Source organism: Notolabrus celidotus, chromosome 17 (genome assembly GCF_009762535.1).
Source record: "Notolabrus celidotus isolate fNotCel1 chromosome 17, fNotCel1.pri, whole genome shotgun sequence".
NCBI classification, from domain to species: domain Eukaryota; kingdom Metazoa; phylum Chordata; class Actinopteri; order Labriformes; family Labridae; genus Notolabrus; species Notolabrus celidotus.
Genome location: NC_048288.1, coordinates 18,476,863 through 18,491,320, shown reverse-complemented (window position 1 = coordinate 18,491,320; position 14,458 = coordinate 18,476,863). Strand labels below are relative to the sequence as shown.

The 14,458-nt window shown below is 39.8% G+C and overlaps 2 protein-coding genes across 2 annotated transcripts in view; both read right to left on the bottom strand.

Moving 5' to 3' along the window:
- The window catches only part of ntng1a (netrin g1a), a 337,096-nt gene that overhangs the window by 153,948 nt on the left and 168,690 nt on the right, over positions 1–14,458 (bottom strand). The gene's annotated exons all lie outside the window — the stretch shown is intronic.
- On the bottom strand, positions 12,609–13,875 carry prmt6 (protein arginine methyltransferase 6). Its single transcript, XM_034705919.1, has one exon. The coding sequence runs from the start codon at positions 13,794–13,796 to the stop codon at positions 12,750–12,752; it is 1,047 nt and encodes a 348-aa protein (XP_034561810.1). The 5' UTR covers positions 13,797–13,875; the 3' UTR covers positions 12,609–12,749.

Here is a 14,458-nt window from a genome sequence, read left to right as displayed (position 1 = left end):
GACATGACTGACGTGACTCCCTGTCAGGAACACATAGCTGTTGGCTAGGAGGCTCACACTACGTCACACTCTGCCTGGTTGAGTTCCGTATTTCCAATAAGGCTGCCGCTGTCGATTGGCTTCCAAACAGCTCTCAGGAACAGATGGGTGACGTCACGGATACTACATACATATTTTAGACAGTCTATGTGTGCAACACTGACACATCGACGCAGAAGTATGTGGAGCTCATGTCCACGTCAGCCCCTGCTGCGTAGGGGCGACGCAGAAGTATAAATCAGCCTTAAGTCAAACCCCTCCTTCCTCTTCGAGGTTTCCGGTACTTCCGGAGCCAGCCTCAAGGCGGACAGTCGAGAAACTGCAGTTTTTAACACTTCTGCATTGGCTTCAATTCTTGCGGCTGGAGGTTGCCGTTTGATTCAGACCCACTGCCAACGACCAACCCCCCTAGAGTAGCTTTACCCACCTCTGCTGGCCACTTGTTGTCAATCAAACCAGCACATTACAAGTTTTATTAACTTAATAATATGCCACTGTTTTCTTTAAATGCACAATATTGACCTAATAAGGAAGAGAAAATGTTAAATAGTGGAACTATCGGTCTGGTCCATTTTGCCATGTTTCCCAGCATGCTCTGCAATGCATCAAGAATAGGAACCTATTTTGTATCACGTCAGTTTGCTTGCAGTGGGTAGCGATGGCGGCTGCATTGAAGTTCATGACCCTGCATGTGTGTGACAAGGGTAAAATATCACAAAACAAAATCCCCGTCCCTGCACTTCATACATTTACGCTGGTTGCACCACTATACAGCACTCAGTCTTTTTTTTTTTTGAGGAAAAAAAGATAATACCAGTGGGTCTTGTTCTCTGAATTTATGGTATTATCTGCTCACCTGGCATATCTGTCCAAACAGATAAAACAGAACACACACTTTGGTCACGAACGAGAAGACTATAATTTGATTGAACCTCACATGAGATCCTGACTGATATCTGCTGAAACTATCTATTTGAAGAGGTGTGTGTAAGAGAAGAAGAAGCTGTCATGGAAGCTTGTGGTTGGATGAAACATAAACTGAATTTCTCTTTAGTGCTCAGCATCAAAGCTTTCACGTATCACAGGACTTCTTCTCTGGCACAGGCCAGGAGAATTCAAACCACAGTGGAAACAATAAATAAAACCTGCTGCAGACTGCCAGAGACCTCAGACTGGGTGATCCAACAAGACCTCATGTGGAAACGTTCGCCAATTCTAATCTGGAAGAGCTGCAGAACACAGATGTGGAGCTTGGAGAGGGCCAGATGAGACACAGAAAGGAATATCACAGAGGGAAAAAAGACTATCTATAAGGGTTCAAAATAGTCCGGGCTATTTTCTGAATGGGAAATGACTCTTTTTTTCTTTGACTTATTAAAGGTTGATTGCGAAATGTAAGCAAAAACATCACGTCCACTGTACAGCTCTTTCTGTAACTGGGTAAGACCTGCCAGGACAATATAGACTCAATATATATGATGGTGGAACTGGAAAGAAAAAGGGTCCCACTGACGGAGGTGAGCAGGGCAATGATGGACAGTGAGACTAACAGAGGTAAAACAAGAATAAACCTCTGATGTTAACACATTTGATGGAGCTTCGCCACCTAAGAGGTTTCCAACCAAATTTCAGTTGATGATCTTTCAACTGGAGAAACATGCAACAAAAACCTGCAACCTTATTACTACACGCAGAGGTAATCCAAGCTTCATTATAGCCTGAGACCAGCATTTGAAGTTAAACTAGGATCTTTATGTGTCCTTCATGTTGGGACCCTCTCTAAAAAAAAACCATGCCAATTTCCTCAGACTGTCATGATCTGCAGATGTTGCCAGGCACGTTTCTGCAAGATTTGTGTGAAACCTCAACACAATGATGTATTTGTTTCATCTTAGAAAGATTGTGGTTTGGGTTGTAGTCCTGTAAAACAGAGTACAAAAACCTTATCTCAGTATTTATGTTGTTGAACATCATTTAGTAAAGTGATGGTCATGTGAGATACTACTTTCTTACTACTTTCAAAGTTTGATTGTTTATCCAAAAAGAGGCAGCCTGATTTGAGCACTGAGATCAGTGTTTTAACAACTGTTTTATAAATTGAGATTATTATTATTTTTTAAGTTATATTTTTGGGGCTTTTTGCCCTTATTCCATAGGACCGCTGAAGAGAGACAGGAAATATGGGGAGAAGAGAGTAGGGGAAGACATGCAGGAAATCGGGAATCGAACTGGCGACCCCTGCGACGAGGACTGTAGCCTCTGTATGTGGGGCGCTTAGACCGCTAGGCCACCAGCGCCCCTAAATTGAAATTATTAAGTAGATGGACAGCAATCTTGTTGACTGTGCAACAGCAGCACTACCATTGAATAATACTCCAGGAAGGAAAGCATGAAAAGTTGTCTGTTTACACTTCAGTAGTTAATTAACAAATCTAAAAAAAAGGCTGGAGGAAACTCTACAAACTGACATGCAATCTGCATACAGTAAATCTCCAAATATACTCTAAATATATGGGGCTCTCATCACCCTGAGAGATGATAAATAAGATTGAATTTGTTGTGATATAACCAGTGCATTATTCCTGCACGCTAATCATACCTTTCATTGTCTTAAAGTTGAAACACAAGCTCCTGAAACAGCTGCATATACATGGTGACTCCACTTCAGTAAGTCCTGGACTCTGCTGTGTCTCAGTCAGGCTCTTCACTCCTGCACCCAACGAGTCCTGAAATCAGTTAGATTAAGCACATTGTCTATTGATTGGCTGCTAAATTGCTGTGCAATACCAGACAAATAATCCCATTTCAAGTCTCAACACTTGTTTCTAATGGTTTTCAAATCATTTCAGGCAGGAATGGATCACAATTAGTTTAGCATTTAGCAGCCGAGAGTGGCCGTGCATGCATGAGTGTGATTCTGAGCTCAGCAGTGTCTGCAGCTGACATTTCTATTCTCTGGACACTTTCTTTTGTTCTGCCTGTGATACACCCGGAGAAACTGAGAGGAGGCCCAGACACTGCAGGTGTGCTAGGGGTTGTTCTGGATAACCTGAGAGAAAATGATCTCATATCCCAAATCATCTTTTAATATTTTAATATATCAGCCAAAATCATCATATATGGTAAATGGACTTATATAGTGCTTTTCTAGTCTTTCTGACAACCCAAAGCGCTTTTACACTACTCGTCACAATCACCCATTCATACCCATTCACTCACTGATGGTAGAGACTGCTATGTAGTGAGGGACCATCAGTGTTGGCTACTCTCATTAGTTCACATTCACACACCTCTGAACAACAGAGGGAGTGATTCAGGGTTACTCAAGGACACTTCAGCATGTGACTCCCGGTACTGGGATCGAACCGCCAACCTTCCGATTGATAGATGACCGACTCTACCCACTGAGCCATGTTTTACTGAAAAATTCTACAAACATTTTTTTGAATCTGTCCTCTGGGATCTGGATAATATCATTAGAAGTATTCTAATATGGTTTGTTTGTAGTCCCAGTAGTATTGACCAATCAGGTATCTGCCAGTTTTGGTGTCTGCAGGACAGTCTGGGTTCAGTTTGTCAGGAGAGCAAAAGCAGGCGGAACACAGTCCACAGTAATGACATCCATGCTCCCATCAGCAGTAATTTGACAACGATGTATTTCTCTCCAAATTGAAGCCTCTGTGTAACTTACTATTTACAGTGAAACTGAGACTCACCACAAACAGATGATCGGGCAGTCCTCTGGAGGATGAAATTAACTAAGAACGTTCATTTTGCAGACAGATATGCAGATGGAAACCCATAGGAAATTAAATTTAGAGAGGAGATCTAAAAAGTGTTTCATTTATGTCTCCTAGACAACAATGAGATCTGTTTGAAAGCAAAATGAGACCATAGCTTATGTGTCCTGTTTCTAATTTTTGCCCCCAGAAAAAAGTTGCAAAAAGTCTCAGCTTAGCCTCCCTTTCGGTTCAAAAGGAGACCTCGTCAAAATCTGATATGATTTTCGGGTATTTCTTAAGTGTTGTGATCCTTTTGAGCTCAGGTGGAGAAATCAGGGAGCTCTCTCATTTGTCTCACTCTAACCTCATCCATTTGTTTTTGTCAGACTCAGTTTTTGTGTCTCAAGTTGAGCTCAGATGGTGCAAAGAAAGAGTCTGAGCTCATCTTTTCATGAACATTTATAGTGCCCTGCAAAATTAAGATTTCAATGTAATTGTCCACAAACTTACAATTCTCATTAAAACATTTGAACCACTTGCAAGATCAGCAATTTAGATGTCAAATGATCTCTTTTTTGACTTCACAATATGGTCATTCATTTACAAGTCTGTTTGGAACAAAACAACTTTACAAAGATTTAGTGTATTTGAGAGAAATTGCAAAAGATAGAGATTTCATACGAGGTATGACAGACGATTTATTTAAAATGTGGGCCGCAAAGGGCTGACCAGATTTAGCCAGATTATTACAATTAAAGGGGTGGATTTCTTTGGGCACCGGTGGCCTAGCGGTCTAAGCGCCCCACATACAGCGGCTTCAGTCCTCGTTGCAGGGGCCGCTGGCTCGATTCCCGGCCGGTCGACCATTTCCTGCATGTCTTCCCCCGCTCACTACTCCCAAAATTTCCTGTCTCTCTTCAGCTGTCCTGTCAAATAAAGGCAAAAAGACCAAAAATATATTAAAAAAAGAGAAGAAAATTAGCCATTAATGAGATCTCTCATTTAAGTCTCAAATAAGACTCATGTCATGGTCTCAACTATTTCTCCTAGTGAATTTTAGGAGAAACTAATGAGAACAATTTGAAACTTGAATGAGGCTGAAGTGAGAATCTCAATTTTTCTCTTCGGAGACTTAGAAGAGAAAGCCTTGAGCAGTAAAATTTTCCTCTGGGAATTATCTTCTGAGATCTGAATGTCAAAAAAAATTGACTAACTTCAAAGAGACTTACGTATATCCTTGTTAGATTATAGCCAATGGTTTGTGAGATTGCTGTTTTTAGTAAGAGGGGTGTTATACACTAGTGTTTTAGCTGTCACTGGCCGAACATGTGGAAACAATCTGCAAAAAACGCAAGAAGGCTGAGCTCAATCTGCTGCAACGTCATCCCTAATCTCATCTATTAGCTCCTATTAATCTCTATAAACAGACACCAGCGTGCAAGGGCAATTAATAATCCAATCTTTCTCAACCCCAACTCCATCTTCACAAGTAGCCTGTCAGACTGTAAACAAAGGTAGAGCATAGAAGAGGTAATCTTGGCTTCCCATGAAATACTGAAAAGTCTTCATCTGATAGCTGATGGGTTCACAGATGTCTTTATTTTAAGTCAACCTCACATTAACAGTCACAGTTTTGTTATCCCTCGGCACTAGCACTTTGTTTAGAAAAAGTTTTGGGTTTTTTTCAACATAAAACCACAGAAGAAGACGTGAAAGTGAATGCTTATACACATATCTAAAAACTCAGTCTAGTGTTTGTTCTACCCATCCATCCCCTGGGACCTCCATCCTGACAGCCTCTGTGGCTCTTTATACTCAACACCTGACTTCAGTAAGGCTTTTGTGTTGCAGGCACAAAATATGCTTTCATGCTGACTGACATATTCCCACAGAGGAGTGAGATTTGTGTCCATCTACATGAAACTGTCGAGAATTTTTGTGAATTTTTCCTCAAAATTCGGACAGACTGGGTTGGATGCATCTGTGACCGCAGAAGACATTCATTAGCTACAAAGTGAGCAGCTCCTAATTTCATGTACATGTCAGAGTTATTTCAGGAAAGATCAAAATCCTCTGACCTGTTTTAGCAATGACATGTTGAAAACAGCAGTGACGGACAGGAGAGCTAACTCTTACTCATGACATTATCAATGGATCTGGTAAAAAAGATCTAATCGAGGTTTTATTTTTTTGTCATAATAAGAAGCAACACATAAATTGTTCTTTCTGTGTTCAGTTTAAAACTATTCAAACAGATCTCATATCAAATCTGACAAACCAGAAACAGCCTGACACAAAAGACTTCAATTCGCATGTGCACTTTTAATTTCACTGCACACTTTGGAAAGACAGACAGCTCTTGTGAGGACTGTTAGTTGCATAAGGAGGAATACATTTCCACCTTGATGGATCCATATGTTTCTGTCTGTAAGCTATAGCTGATCACTGCAAAGATGCTGTCATGGAGATGATTTATTATATTCAGATAAGTTTTACTGTTTTTGTTCTTGCTGTGCACTGATCACACACATCATGAGCTTCTTTCTATACTGCCGAGTGTGGACGACAGCTGTCAACACATAACCATAGACTGTATAAAATATGGACGTAGTATCTGTGACATCACCCATCTGTTTCTGAAGCACTGTTCTGAGGCCAATCGTCGGCGGCAGCCATATTGCTGCTGTATATGTGGTCAACCAAGAACTGTCTTACTCAAATATTGTAATTGCTATCTAATCTCTACGTCTTTAATTGAGTTAAATGTTGCGTTCATTTGATGTTCTTGTTTCCCAATGTTATGTTCATTTTTCAGATTTTTGTTGTCAATGGGCTAAAAGTACTACTATGATCACACTATGGAGGCTACTGAGAAGATGGGTCATATTTTATCATTCAAAACTCAATTTTGCAACTCCTGGTTGAGAGCAGGATTTGAGTGATAATCTCAGCTAATCAGGAGCCTCTATTAAAACTTGCAATCAGGCCAGTGATGAATAAACCATAAAACGCATGGGAGTAAATTAGGCGGGTGGCCTCTTTGACTGACAGGTGACGAGTCTATGCCCTCAGCTCCACCTCTATTATTATTATTATTATTATTATTATTATTATTATTATTATTATTATTATTATTATTATTATTATTATTATTATAATAACCTTTATTTAACCAGGAAATGCTCATTGAGATTAAAAATCTCTTTTCCAAGAAAGCCCTGGCCAAGATAGGCAGCAGCACAGTTACAGAGTTACAATTTTACAATAGCCATAAATGCAAATAGCAGATGCATACAACAGCTACACAACAGCTACACAACAGCTACACAACAGCTACACAACAGCTACACAACAGCTACACAACAGCTACACAACAGGTACCTCCAGAAAAACAGCATGTCACATTAACATCTTCAGACAGATGCTTCAGCCTCTAAGTCGTTTATTAAGGAGCTCTTAAAAGCATTCAAAGATATCATATCAGACAGTTTCAGATCCTTTTGTAAAGCATTCCAGGTCAAGGGAGCAGCAGCGCCTGAAGGCTTTTTTCCCAAGTTCAGTCCTGACCCTCAGAACAGATAGTATTAAAAGATCCTGAGATCGAAGATTATGACTTCCTGAATTCTTTAGTGCAATATATGCGAGGAGGTAAGAGGGAAGTAGTCTCAGGATGCATTTATAAATAAGAAGATGCCAATGTTTTTTCCCGCGTGACGACTGTTTCTATATGACCAGGAAGGTTGGAGTCAGTATTTCCAAAATGGCGGCTACTATCTTTGGGTCTGACAGGTTTCAACAGAGTTTTCCTTTCCCGTGTTGTGCTCTTCTGGCGTCCGTCAATTTCTCTTTCACCAAGTTCTACGAGTCCTCTGAACTCTGCTTCACTTTATGTTTTTTTTTAAATTTGAATGTTTGTTTCGTCGTTTCTTTCTCTGTCTCACAGTTGTCAAAGTGCCTCAGTCGTATTTACTAAACCTCTCCCTGCAGATGATATGATTCAGCATGGTCCATTAGAGTTTATGATCAGAACTCTTTCCCAGTCAGTGTTTGTTAATCACAGCAGCTGTCTGCCATTCAAAATCTCATTGGTTCATCTGAAGCCAAAGTGAAACTTTTGCCAAAATCTGGAAAAACATCCTCAAGGTGTTTCTCAGAAATGTTCTGTACAGAAATGGAACAGGCACACAGTTTTCTGCTGATTCACACACACTCTCTGAATGTGCAGACTATTTCTCTCCCTCTCAGACTCAGACTGTCTTGATTCAGCTCATCATAGAGGAAACCAGAGGCCAGACGTTCAAACTTTGATTCAGCCATTATTCACTGTTTCCCAAAGTGACACACAATGCTGTTGATTTGTCGACGCTGCAGCCTGTGATTAATTTTCAATGTGTTCATTAGAGAGCGGCCTCACATTCGTACCGAGGACGCAGAAACAAATGAAGTTCATATTTCACATGATGACGGGCTGTGAAAGATGAATTAAAGACCAACAGTTTCAGGAAACTCTGAATGTTTATTAACTGGTTCGTGATTATAGAGCTGAAAAGGAGCTTTATGCAAGAAAACACACACGTCTAAAGGTTCTGCGTTCAATAAAAACAGAGACAAACTAAATCAGCAGAGTCTGCTTTTGTAACAGACACTGTTACAAATTCGACCTGAACTTCACATTCTGTAAGAAGGTGCCTACAGAAATAATGATTCTTTAACTGCATAAAAATGAAGATCATTAAGCAGCTTTAATAAGTATAAATATGATGAGTATTCTTTCCTTTTTTAATTTAAAATACATACTTTTTCAAGGTTAATTAGAAAATACAAGTTGATAAATCCTCATGAAAATTTGTCAAGTTGATTATCACTTTAAAAATATTTATTTAAAAGTAAGTACAAAGTTTTTATTTTTACAGTAATGCGGATTTTTGTGGCTGTAATTATATTTCTACAGGATATATCATACTAAATTAGTCTTCTGCAAACCTTATGGAAAATATGAACTCTGTTAGTGCAGCTGCAGTACTGTTTTAAAAGTAGAGATGTACACTACCAGTCAAAAGTTTGTACACACCTTCTCATTCAATGGTTTTTATTTATTTTAATTATTTTCAACATTGTAGATTAATACGGAAGACATCAAAACTATGAAATAATATGGTTTTGCCACAGTATGGATTACAACAGTAGTCAAATAGGGCTATCCATAGTGTGCTAACCCTACCTCTGAACAACACAATGATGGTCTCGAACACATTAAGAAGGCAATAAGTCATTCTACAAATGAATTCTTGATGAGGCTCATGTTAATTAGAAACCATTCCAGGAGACCACTTCATGAAGCAGACTGAGAGAATACCAAGAGTGTGAAAAGCTGTCATGAAGGAAAAAGGGGGCTACTTTACATAATCTAGACTATTAAACATATTCAGGTTTGTTTAACACTTTTTTGTTCATTAAATAATTCCACAAGTGTTCTTTCATAGGTGTGATGCCTTCAGTATTAATCTACAGCGTTTAAAATAATTAACATAAATAAAAAACATTGAATGAGAAGGTGTGTCCAAATGTCTGACTGGTAGTGTATGTCATTTAAAATGCAGGGTCATTACATATTTAATAATATATCTATAGGGCCCAAGCACCAAATCGGTGCAAGGATTTAAATGTAATTTGCAGTGCTATCCTTAAGGCTCAAGCATGGAGGGTTTGCTCTTGACGTGTGCTGAACCCTGATTTTTGGCCAAAGGGCGTGGTCATGCTGATGTGGTGAATTTTAATTTTGACACTCAAATTAGAATTTTAAATGTAAAGATTCAACATAGCTACAGTAAATTCCACGTTCCTAAAATAGGGATGCACTTACTGTAAGTACAAGGTATTTCAATGGTATCCATGCATGCTAACTCACTCGCTATCTTTACCTTAAATATGCTACACTGCTGTGTCACATCATTTTTAAACCTTCACTAACATGACCTGAACATTTCACTCACTAATGTGGCTCAGTGGTAGACTGGGTCGTCTATCAAGCGGAAGGTTGGCAGTTTGATCCCAGCTCCTGAATTCACATGCTGAAGTGTCCTTGGGAAACACACTGTCCCGCTGTTGTTCAGCGGTGTGTGAATGTGTATGAATGAGATTAACTAACACTGATGGTCCCTTACTATAGCATCCTCTACCATCAGTGAGTGGATGTGGTGTGAATGGGTGAATGTGACAAGTAGTGTAAAAGTGCTTTGAGTGGTCGGAAAGAGTAGAAAAGCGTTATATAAGTACATGTCTATTTACCATTTACCATTTACCAATGTTAAAAAACATCATAATAGAGATGGTTTGTGTGAGACTAGGTAGTTATTTCCATTAGTGCTAGTTTGGATAATTATCCAATCATACTTTATTTGCTTCCTGGTTTAGAAAAATATATTCATATGGGTTTTAGGGCATGATTATTTGCAGAGGTAACGTGCAAACCCACGTCACCTTTCCTCAGTTTGCAAAGTTTCCTAGGAATTTATCTGGATTACTCTATCTGAGTCTGCGTGTACAAGACCCTCGGTCCATATTAATAATAGTTTTCATCATTACCTGTTTAAAAAAAAACTGTAATTACTCAATAATATGAATATGAGTTTTTCTATGAATAAAGCCAGATGATTGAAAAAACTATATATTTTTCTAGAACAGTTGGTTCTTGCTTGTTGATTACAAACATGAGCACTTTGATACAGCGAGGACTCATTTAAAGGGAATATTTTTACCAACAGGTATGGATGTATTTTTGCTGTTTAAAAGCGTTCTGCAGCAGAATTATAATTCTGGATTAAGTCTGTGGTTTCTGGCAGCAGACGAGAGAGTTTCTCTCCATTCAAAGGGAACATCATGAGCCAGTTTAGTTTTTTATTAACATCTGAAAACAGTCCAGTGTGAGACATCTCCTGTATGACTGTAGACAGTCCAACTCAATATAATAATCTAATCCTCATCTGGAAGTTGCATACTGATCAGACTCACCACAGTGTTCATGATTACATTCATTAGAAAATCAGGTGGATGCAACATGGCAGACAATTTATCCATCCATCTGTAAAAAAAAAATCTGTTTTGCAGTTCAACCAGGAGAGTTTTAGCCTCCTCAGAGGGGCCAATACTTAAAAAAAATCCTCACTTCACTTTTGTGACCAGAGTTAATACAACAAAAATAAAATAAATAACTTTTAGAATCTCTGTCCATCAGTAGATAGAGTAGCTGTTCTGACGATAAACATTTTTTTCAGCAGAACTTTTGTTAACAAAGAAAAAAAAGTACATTCCTATTTTGAATATTTTAGGGTTTTAATTTCCAAAAATTGGTAAAGAACAAGACATTTAAAGATCTCAGAGAAACAGTTTATTTTCTGAAATTCTGTGGACCAAAGGAGGAAATAAATACCAAGATGTAGGATGAAATAATTTATAAATAACTGAATATCCAGCTGGCAGTAAAAAGGTAAATCTGATGTAGCTCAGGGCTGTAGGTTATGGAAACAAAAAAATAGCACTTTCTTCAAACTAACTAAAACTTTGTTAATACAAACACTGACCTGAAAAACTTTAGGCACTGAAAATGAAATACTTGATTTATTTTTGACCTTTTAGTTGTTGCATCTGACCCCCATCCAGTCTCCCTCCCCTCATTTCAGCTGTTTACTTAAGGTAAAATTAACCCTTTATTTTCCAGCATAACATCCGTACAGTACACCGGCGTGTTTTCAAAGCTTGGTCCTTATATCCTGTAAAGTCGGTGTATCATTCTATTGACATTAATCGCTACTTAAATCAAATTAGTAAATTAATTTGACTCCCATTTGGCCAAATCCTACACTTGTTTAAACATATGTTTCACAAAGCTAAAGTCGCCTAATAAATAAGTGTAAACTAACTGCAGTAATCGTCTCCATACAACTGAAATAATGTGTACCATTGTTAGTTTACGAGACGTACTGTGAAAAATTGTCACATTAGAAATAAATGGAAGACATGGAGAGTTTCTCAGTTGGAATCACGGTTATATTCATCTTCAAGATTTGCATTATGTAGTTCTAGATCTTTTATCATGTCTATATAAACACTGTGTTTAGTCTGTCACTTTCCTTACTGAAGGCAGCCATGCAGCAGGATGCTTTGCCACTCAGTCTGACTAAGTCTGTATTAAGGTGGGAAAGAGACATCAGTGCATACCTTCTACTGAATGTATAAATTAAAAAATCCAAATCAGCTCTCGTGTAAGAATACATTTTTGATTTTACTAAAATGAACCTGGAAAACAATATTTGAGGTTTAGGGCATCTCTGCACAGTAAAGTACTTCCCTATATTGCCAGGGGCGTGTCTGGAACTTTTTGACCGGGGTGGCCCAACTGAGGCTCTCAGATAGGCAGGGGTGGCCAGTGCATTTACAAATAATAACATTTACCCTTTCTGTCTTCACAACCTACTTTGATTAAAGTATTAAACAGTTGTTATATTCCCTTTGACTTAAAAAAAAAAAACACGACAAAGTAGCATAAATCTTCTAAGCTTAATTCTTTAAGGACTTACTAAAGATGTTTTTTCAAAGTCACATTTGAGGGCACTAAAAAATAACTCATCCCAAATTAAAGATTTTAACAGAAACCCCACCTCTGATAAGGCAAACAGCCAATCATAGTTTAGGATTTTGGGGTTGGATTTCAAGGGGTGCCAGTGCCACCCTTGGCCACCCCTTTGGACACGCCACTGTACTAGAATGTGTGTAATAGGATTTGTACGTGCATGTAAATATATGCTATGATAATGGATGTAAATGTGGACAAAACCAGACAACTGAGGATTTCATGTTGGGCTTCTGGACACACTGGTCCTCGTTTTCATCATTTTATTACTTTAAAAGAACCTAAACAATGAATCCAGAAACTACTGGATACACATGAATCAGACATTTGGATCTCAGTGAGCCTGAACCCTGAACGTCTCACTGAGTTTCACTGCTCCAGTCCGGGATGGAGAAAGTCTTGGATTGTCTCTTCTGCTCTCCTATCGTGTAGTCCACATGGATGCAGATGTGTCTCGCGCTCTGCTCGGAGGGGTACATGCTGATCTCTCCGGTAACCACCGTGTCCTGCACCACCTCAACCGGAGCGTCCAGGTACAGCACCGCCTGCTTCCAATGCGTCTCCGGTTTGAACGGGGACGTGGACAGCACCAGAGGCTTGTCCGGGCACGGGAAGGTGACCGTGAAGTGGACACAGAAGGCGTTGACTGCTGCAGAACCGAAAGACTCGCAAGTGAACTTCCCTTTCACGGACTTGAGGTCTTCCGATGTGACAGAGTTCAGGTCCAGCTCTGCGAAGCGGGCCGGGTGTGACAGCACGTCCTCCACGGTCACGGGGTTCACGGTGATGTCAGAGTTCATGATGCACTTACGGGCGAACCCGCTCATAGCGGACATGTCCACACCGTACTGGTCTTTCACAGTGAACCAGAAGTGGAGCCGGTCCTCCACCACGGGGTCACTGATGGGGGAGATGTAGAGCTCAGCTTTGCTTGGTAAGATCAGCCCACCTGGTTTCAGCCACCTGTCACGCGCGTGCAGCACAGAGTTCAACATGGACTCGTGCAGGAGGGCATAACCCATCCACTCACTCACTATCACCTCCACCTGCTCCGGTAAATCCACAGTCTCCACCGTGCCCCGGATCACCTCTATCCGGTCCTCCATGTTATTCTGCTTAATGATGTTCACGGCCTGCTCCGCGATGGAGCACGCCTCCACCGCGTACACCTTCTTCGCCCCGGCCTGCACACAGAACATGCTGAGGACGCCGGTTCCTGCCCCCACATCCAGGACCACCTTCCCCCGGATCATCTCACTGTTCCGCAGGATCGCCATCCGGTATGTGTTAGTGCGCACGTGGTCCGCTATCATCTCCTCGTGGATGGTCACATCGGTGTAGCTGTCAAAGTAAAGTGAGTCCTGTCGGCTTTTATCCAGTTTTCTTTTCTTTCCCACATGAGACATCTTCTCTTCCTCTCAAACTGCTCCTCTCTCTGTGTTGTTGTGCTACTTCCGCGTTGTGGAAATGGGACTTGTAGTTCCGCACCACTTGTAAGAAGACAGAAGAACGCTCAAGTGAACTACAACTCCCTGCACCGTACAAGATTGCTGCTGTGATGCTGCATTCACTGTCGGGAGGAATGTAGTACATATAAAATGCTGCTGTTGAGAACACTGAAATAAAACTAATTTATTACATGACGTTATTTTTTAAAGAAACTATAGAGACAACGTTTTATTGAATGTGTTGATTCATGCCTGCTTCTTTAAGTTTGCTTTTTCAAGTATCAAAAAATGTTAGTTTGTCCCTTGAAAAAGAGACTTTGTATCTCAATGGGACTATTCCTGGTAAAATAAAGGTTAAATCAAAAAAAATTAAAATAATCAAAAAAATTAAAAATCCCAGAAAAGAAGCTTTTGTGAAAAAAAAATCTATTTTTCTATAGCATAAGCAGGGGCGTCACCAGGAATTCTAGGGCCCTGAAAAGATATCTCAGAGGTCCCCATCACCACAGCCAACCCTACAAAATATAACATTGCTGCTATAATACTGGTTTATTTGCATTAAACAGAATATATGCTTAAAACTATCCTGGTTAACTGACTCAAATCTAAGCTACATGTCA

Coding starts and splice junctions, on each gene's coding strand:
- prmt6 (XM_034705919.1), bottom strand. CDS start 13,796: ATGTCTCATGTGGGAAAGAAAAGAAAACTGGATAAAAGCCGACAGGAC.